Here is a 7,980-nt window from a genome sequence, read left to right on the forward strand (position 1 = left end):
AACAAACCACAGATAGATAAGAAAGAGCACAAGTTTGGATTTGAAAAGGTTAGGACGACTTAAACCCCGTCCACAGTAACGCTCATCCACTATCATGAGGATTTATGAAAAATCTTAATTATTCCACTGCAATGTAACCACTACAATGTGGTCTACATGAACCCAGCAGAGAGTAACCACTACAATGTGGTCTACATGAACCCAGCAGAGAGTAACCACTACAATGTGGTCTACATGAACCCAGCAGAGAGTAACCACTACAATGTGGTCTACATGAACCCAGCAGAGAGTAACCACTACAATGTGGTCTACATGAACCCAGCAGAGAGTAACCACTACAATGTGGTCTACATGAACCCAGCAGAGAGTAACCACTACAATGTGGTCTACATGAACCCAGCAGAGAGTAACCACTACAATGTGGTCTACATGAACCCAGCAGAGAGTAACCACTACAATGTGGTCTACATGAACCCAGCAGAGAGTAACCACTACAATGTGGTCTACATGAACCCAGCAGAGAGTAACCACTACAATGTGGTCTACATGAACCCAGCAGAGAGTAACCACTACAATGTGGTCTACATGAACCCAGCAGAGAGTAACCACTACAATGTGGTCTACATGAACCCAGCAGAGAGTAACCACTACAATGAGGTATACATGAACCCAGCAGAGAGTAACCACTACAATGAGGTATACATGAACCCAGCAGAGAGTAACCACTACAATGAGGTCTACATGAACCCAGCAGAGAGTAACCACTACAATGTGGTCTACATGAACCCAGCAGAGAGTAACCACTACAATGTGGTATACATGAACCCAGCAGAGAGTAACCACTACAATGAGGTCTACATGAACCCAGCAGAGAGTAACCACTACAATGAGGTCTACATGAACCCAGCAGAGAGTAACCACTACAATGAGGTCTACATGAACCCAGCAGAGAGTAACCACTACAATGTGGTCTACATGAACCCAGCAGAGAGTAACCACTACAATGTGGTCTACATGAACCCAGCAGAGAGTAACCACTACAATGTGGTCTACATGAACCCAGCAGAGAGTAACCACTACAATGTGGTCTACATGAACCCAGCAGAGAGTAACCACTACAATGTGGTCTACATGAACCCAGCAGAGAGTAACCACTACAATGTGGTCTACATGAACCCAGCAGAGAGTAACCACTACAATGTGGTCTACATGAACCCAGCAGAGAGTAACCACTACAATGTGGTCTACATGAACCCAGCAGAGAGTAACCACTACAATGAGGTATACATGAACCCAGCAGAGAGTAACCACTACAATGTGGTCTACATGAACCCAGCAGAGAGTAACCACTACAATGTGGTCTACATGAACCCAGCAGAGAGTAACCACTACAATGTGGTCTACATGAACCCAGCAGAGAGTAACCACTACAATGTGGTCTACATGAACCCAGCAGAGAGTAACCACTACAATGAGGTATACATGAACCCAGCAGAGAGTAACCACTACAATGAGGTATACATGAACCCAGCAGAGAGTAACCACTACAATGTGGTCTACATGAACCCAGCAGAGAGTAACCACTACAATGAGGTATACATGAACCCAGCAGAGAGTAACCACTACAATGAGGTCTACATGAACCCAGCAGAGAGTAACCACTACAATGAGGTATACATGAACCCAGCAGAGAGTAACCACTACAATGAGGTATACATGAACCCAGCAGAGAGTAACCACTACAATGAGGTCTACATGAACCCAGCAGAGAGTAACCACTACAATGTGGTCTACATGAACCCAGCAGAGAGTAACCACTACAATGTGGTCTACATGAACCCAGCAGAGAGTAACCACTACAATGAGGTATACATGAACCCAGCAGAGAGTAACCACTACAATGAGGTATACATGAACCCAGCAGAGAGTAACCACTACAATGAGGTCTACATGAACCCAGCAGAGAGTAACCACTACAATGTGGTCTACATGAACCCAGCAGAGAGTAACCACTACAATGAGGTCTACATGAACCCAGCAGAGAGTAACCACTACAATGTGGTCTACATGAACCCAGCAGAGAGTAACCACTACAATGTGGTCTACATGAACCCAGCAGAGAGTAACCACTACAATGTGGTATACATGAACCCAGCAGAGAGTAACCACTACAATGAGGTATACATGAACCCAGCAGAGAGTAACCACTACAATGAGGTCTACATGAACCCAGCAGAGAGTAACCACTACAATGAGGTATACATGAACCCAGCAGAGAGTAACCACTACAATGTGGTCTACATGAACCCAGCAGAGAGTAACCACTACAATGTGGTCTACATGAACCCAGCAGAGAGTAACCACTACAATGTGGTCTACATGAACCCAGCAGAGAGTAACCACTACAATGAGGTCTACATGAACCCAGCAGAGAGTAACCACTACAATGAGGTATACATGAACCCAGCAGAGAGTAACCACTACAATGAGGTCTACATGAACCCAGCAGAGAGTAACCACTACAATGAGGTATACATGAACCCAGCAGAGAGTAACCACTACAATGAGGTATACATGAACCCAGCAGAGAGTAACCACTACAATGAGGTCTACATGAACCCAGCAGAGAGTAACCACTACAATGAGGTATACATGAACCCAGCAGAGAGTAACCACAACAGTGGAATATATCACATGAAAGGAAAGCTGCCAAACCACTGAAATGCGGTGGATGTATGAAGGGGCCACAGCTCAAGCGGTGTAGTACGGTGTCTTGGTGGTGAATGGGGCCCAACCTTGTAAAGTCTTGTGTGTTTTGGATTAGCACCAGTGTGTTGTGAAGAGGCCAGAGAAACAATGTTTGAATGCACAGACACTCAGGACAGGGCGAGGCCCAACCTGTCCATAGGAATACCACTCATTACTATAGGACCTCAGGGTTGAGCTCCGTCTCTATCTATCTCCCCTCTAACCCAAACCCAGTGGAGCAGCATGAATCACCCAGACTAATAGCAGTCCCAGTGCTCCTACACCTACAAAGGTAGGACCGTCATTTGAGCCAGTTTGCTACAGCAGGAAAACAATCCTGCAGCAACAGGAAATGGGAATTCTTATGTGGATTATAATTAATGGACATTTTTGTATGGTTTGATAAATCTTTTGTTAGGGCAAATTAAGTGTGACATTTCAGAGTAGAAATTACACATTTTAGAAGCCTTTTTAAAACTCAAACACACTACGAGTTTACATGTCCTGAAAATTCTCAGCAACAAAAGAGGATCCTACATCTGCAAACTTAGAATACCCTCAGCGTTTTTGACCCCCTCTAAAAACAAATCTTGAAGAAGCTCCCTGGCTTTTATCTCCACTGGCTAAATGGCAGGCTTTTCATTTCTCTGCTCTAATACCATAATAATTACACATGGAGGGGAGGGGCTGTTTGATGTCCACGGGTAAATGACTGGGGGATTTAAGGAGTTGATAGACAAAGGGTGGAAGCTCAGAGTTTCCTACAGCACCTTGAACTCAGCTGACGGCCTGTCTCAGCAATTCTCTCTTCCACCCTCCTCAGTGACCCCCTTACCCTTCCTCACCTGACCCCACCCTTCTCAGTGACCCCCCATACTTCCTCACCTGACCCCACCCTTCTCAGTGACCCCCCCATACTTCCTCACCTGAACCCACTCTCCTTAGTGACCCCCATTACCCTTCCTCACCTGACCCCGCCCTTCTCAGTGACCCCCCATCCTTCCTCACCTGAACCCACTCTCCTTAGTGACCCCCATTACCCTTCCTCACCTGACCCCACCCTTCTCAGTGACCCCCCATACTTCCTCACCTGACCCCACCCTTCTCAGTGACCCCCCATACTTCCTCACCTGACCCCACCCTTCTCAGTGATACCCCCATCCTTCCTCACCTGACCCCACCCTTCTCAGTGACCCCCCATACTTCCTCACCTGACCCCACCCTTCTCAGTGATACCCCCATCCTTCCTCACCTGACCCCACCCTTCTCAGTGACCCCCCATACTTCCTCACCTGACCCCACCCTCCTTAGTGACCCCCCTCACCATTCCTCACCCAACCCCACCCCCTCTCACCACAAGAGAGCAAGACTGAGACAGTACAGCCAGCGAACCCTTTTAGGAAGTGAAAGAAGCAAAAGCACCTTTCTACCAACAAAACCCACCAATGTTTATCTAAACCCACACAACAAATTACAATAGACAACTGCTGCATACGCTACACGTTTCCCCTACGGCGAGCTGTTGGAACTTCCAACACATCAAACGCCTCATTGCAAAGAACAGGTGTGATACAGTCATTTACTAGTTAAAAAGTAACTTTCCTAATCAGAAATAATCCTCAATCTGACTAATCTTTCCGATCCCTGGCCGGCATGACTTGGTTCTAGAAGTTTGGCTGTTGATGATTCTAACTCTGGGTGACATGGTATGGTATGCCGAGGGAGACATTTCCAACCTGTACAGTTAAACCAGTCACAGGTCAATTGCGCCGCCATCGGTACAGGCATGCAAAGCACCCTGGGACGGTCTGGATGTCATGCACTGCATATTTGTGTCACACACACTCCCACAGGGGTGTGTTATGTGTGTGGTGTTATGTGTCCTGTGGTCCTTTTTGGTGCACCGTGGAATAGTTTTGTGGTGAGTGTGTAGCGTGTTATAGTTGTGTGGTGAGTCAGGATATATGTGTGTGTGTGTGTGTGTGTGTGTGTGTGTGTGTGTGTGTGTGTGTGTGTGTGTGTGTGTGTGTGTGTGTGTGTGTGTGTGTGTGTGTGTGTGTGTGTGTGTGTGTGTGCGTGACAGTGTCCCACAGAGAAACCTGCTATTATTAGACAAACGAGCCAGGGGAGGGAGGGAGAGAGAGAGGGACGGGTTGGAGGTGAGAAGAGGGAAAGATAGAAGAGGTAGGAGAGAGAGGCGTACTGCACTAAAGTTTAGGGGAGTGCTGTTCTATTCAGCCACTGCAGGGGTGTCCTGGACCTGGACTGGTTGCCGTGGAGGCGGGGACTACAGTGTTTCATACTGTCCTATGTACAGACTAAAGGGCCAGGGGTGGGCACTGGAAGAGCTAAGAACAGGAGCTCACTTAGCTACAATCAAGGCACCACCCACTGCTGTATTCCGCCTCCTACGTGAGGTACCAGGCCTTCCATTAGCTGGCTTTGGCATTTAGTACAGACACCTGTTTAGTCTCAGACACACAGTCTACACAGTGGCATCATGAAAGACTGGGCTCAAAAATACACAGCCACACAGCCTGGAGAACAACTGTCTGAAAGACAAGGTGAAGAGTGGATGGAGGGAGGAGGAGCAGGGGTGGAGAGGACAGGGTAGTGGAACTGGAGATCTGAGAACGCTGTGGTAGAGGTTTAAAGGAAAAAGGGAGGGTCGCTGGAGAGAGGAAGGGATGGAGCTGGAGAGAGTGAAGGATGGTGCAGAGCGAGGGAGTAATGGAGCAGGAGAGAGGGAGGGATGCAGAGAAAATGAGGGATGGGTGTAGATAGAGGGAGGGGTGTTGCTGAACACCAGCCAAGTAAACTCAGAGAGGCAGAGATTCAGATTGGGGAGATAAAGAGGGGGATTTTTGATGTAGAAAAAAAGAGAGACAGAATATTGCCGATAGAGTGAGAGATAACAAAAAAAGATGACGAGTGAGAGGCAGTGGTGAGGGAGAGCAATAGATAAGTAGAGAGAGAGAGAGGCTTGGTCAAATGGGCACACCCCACCCTACAAGGCCAAACAGCAGAGACGGACTCAACATGTATGTAGCCTTGTAACCTTTTTATCCATAAGAGACAAGAGAACATTGGAGTGGAAAAACTAAATGATAGCGTTTGAAAGCATGAGACTTTTCTCAAATCTGGGGCAGATAATGCAAGCTAGCTCATTGATCATAGACAGCGGCCATCCCGGCAGCGACAGGCTGAGGCTCAGCTACAGGCTACTGCAGTCCGTTGTGCGCTCAGAAGTGCACTCCACTGCCGAGCAGAGGGTTCCCACATGACTAAAAAGGGCAAGTGCAGTCTGGGTTAACCTCTAAAACATCTCACGAATTTAGCATGATCCGTCTTATCACTTCGTTTAAAATGGGCTGCACAGCAAAGAGTTGGCCTACATTTAAGTATTTCTTCTCTAATAGTTTAAAAATAGCTTAGTGACAAAAATGCCGAGATTTTCAGTCTCGATTTACACCTGTTATTTCGGCACAGTCTGGCACTCATGAACAGGTTGTTTTCACATAAAGCGGGTGACAAGAACAAATTGCCAAAGCAAACAAAACACGCACAAGGTACATTAAAGTTGTATAACCCACTAATGCATTTCAAACACTTTCGTAATATGATACGCAGTCCATTGCCTACTATGATATAACGCACTGCGATAGTTGAAGATAAAACAACGGTGCAGTCAATGAAGACATGTACAGCCTCCAACCAAGAGGAACGAGCAGCATTGGGCTAAAACAATATTTACTTTCTAATATAAACTAGACGGGGACGCGTGAAATCGAAGTGTCTTACCTTGCAATGAAAAGCAAAGCAGCAAGGTGCACAAGAGAGAAGTGCGTCCAAATGTAACCAACCCGTCCATGGCTCGATCTGTAACTTTTACAGATGTATTTAGCTGTGTTTCTTTAGGTGTTTCTGTCGTTATGTATTTGTGGCAGCAGCAAGTCTTCAGTCGTCCAGAGTTGTTTCTCCTTCGCCCTCTCTCTATCTCTCCGTCTCTCTCAATAAAGCGAGCGCTATCCCGCCCTCCCTCTCACAGTTAGAAATCTGATGCTGGTGGCAGTCTTGGTTGATGTATTTCCACAAAAGGTGACCCCACGCCCCTCCTCGCTCTCTCTCTCTCCCGCTACAACTCAGTTGCCCTGAAAAGACTTGCTTGACTATTCAACTATGCCTACATCGTTGTAGGCGGTTTTTGAAAAGTACAAATAGATTTTCAAAAACAACATTAACACCGAAGTGGAAAGTAAAAACTCTTGCCCACTCCAGCCACTATTTCTTGTTCCTTAGCCTTCAACATCTATGATTAGGTTATTACAGATAATACATTAACAATATAGCCTAATTATATATATTTTTTATTTTCATTCCTAACCAACAATAAGCACTATAATACACAGCCTACTACCTTGGCTGTGGATAAAATCAGCTGAGGATAAAATCAGATTCAGAATCATATAGTTGAAAATATCCAGTTTGTTCATATTATGAATTTCTCATAGCCTACACACAATAGTCTCCCTAGCCCAGCATAGCCTACACACAATAGTCTCCCTAGCCCGGCATAGCCTACACACAATAGTCTCCCTAGCCCGGCATAGACTACACACAATAGTCTCCCTAGCCCAGCATAGCCTACACACAATAGTCTCCCTAGCCCGGCATAGCCTACTGTGGGTGGAATCCCCACTGACCCCGCTAACAGACAATAACAACCCAGCAGACTAGTCTACTATACTTATATCATTCATTCCTAGAGATGTAATCCAATCTCCTGCAGGTATTTTGCTTACTAACCCCCTATAGGCAATCCATGGATATGGAGGGATAAGTGGCTTAAAACAATATCATTCCAACTTGAATTCACTGAGTGGGTATTCTGTGACCTGGAGTTGGTTTTGGTTCAATCCGCTATAAACTGGGAGGTTAGGAAGTATATACAAAGTCGGTGAACTACGAGACGGAGTAGTCTGTGTACTGTGGAGACTTAAATAACCAGGAGTTTCTACTGGTAATACTTGTTCAACACAGAGCAGTTGTCTTTTAACACACATTGCAGGGCAGTTGGGCCAAAACAGCTGTCCGATATTTTTTTGCCTCTGTGGAAGTGGAGATGGGATACGCTTCACTCGCACACATCACTCACACAACAACAGGGAGGGGTCTGCAATCTGATGTACACAGTAGACCACGCACGCAGGCACGCACGCACGCACGCACGCA

At 46.3% G+C, this 7,980-nt stretch overlaps 1 protein-coding gene across 2 annotated transcripts in view; it reads right to left on the reverse strand.

The window, feature by feature from the left end:
- Positions 1-6,818, reverse strand: part of bcam (basal cell adhesion molecule (Lutheran blood group)) — a 99,025-nt gene extending 92,207 nt beyond the window's left edge. The window contains exon 1 of one of the 2 annotated variants that reach the window (XM_045713016.1): positions 6,550-6,818. In XM_045713016.1, coding sequence (XP_045568972.1) covers positions 6,550-6,619 — 70 coding nt within the window. In that variant the 5' untranslated portion in view covers positions 6,620-6,818. The remainder of the gene's footprint in view (positions 1-6,549) is intronic. The other variant, XM_045713017.1, reaches the window with a different exon arrangement.
- Positions 6,819-7,980: the final 1,162 nt, after the last annotated feature.

The sequence above is a fragment of the Salmo salar genome, chromosome ssa02, assembly GCF_905237065.1.
Source record: "Salmo salar chromosome ssa02, Ssal_v3.1, whole genome shotgun sequence".
NCBI lineage: Eukaryota > Metazoa > Chordata > Actinopteri > Salmoniformes > Salmonidae > Salmo > Salmo salar.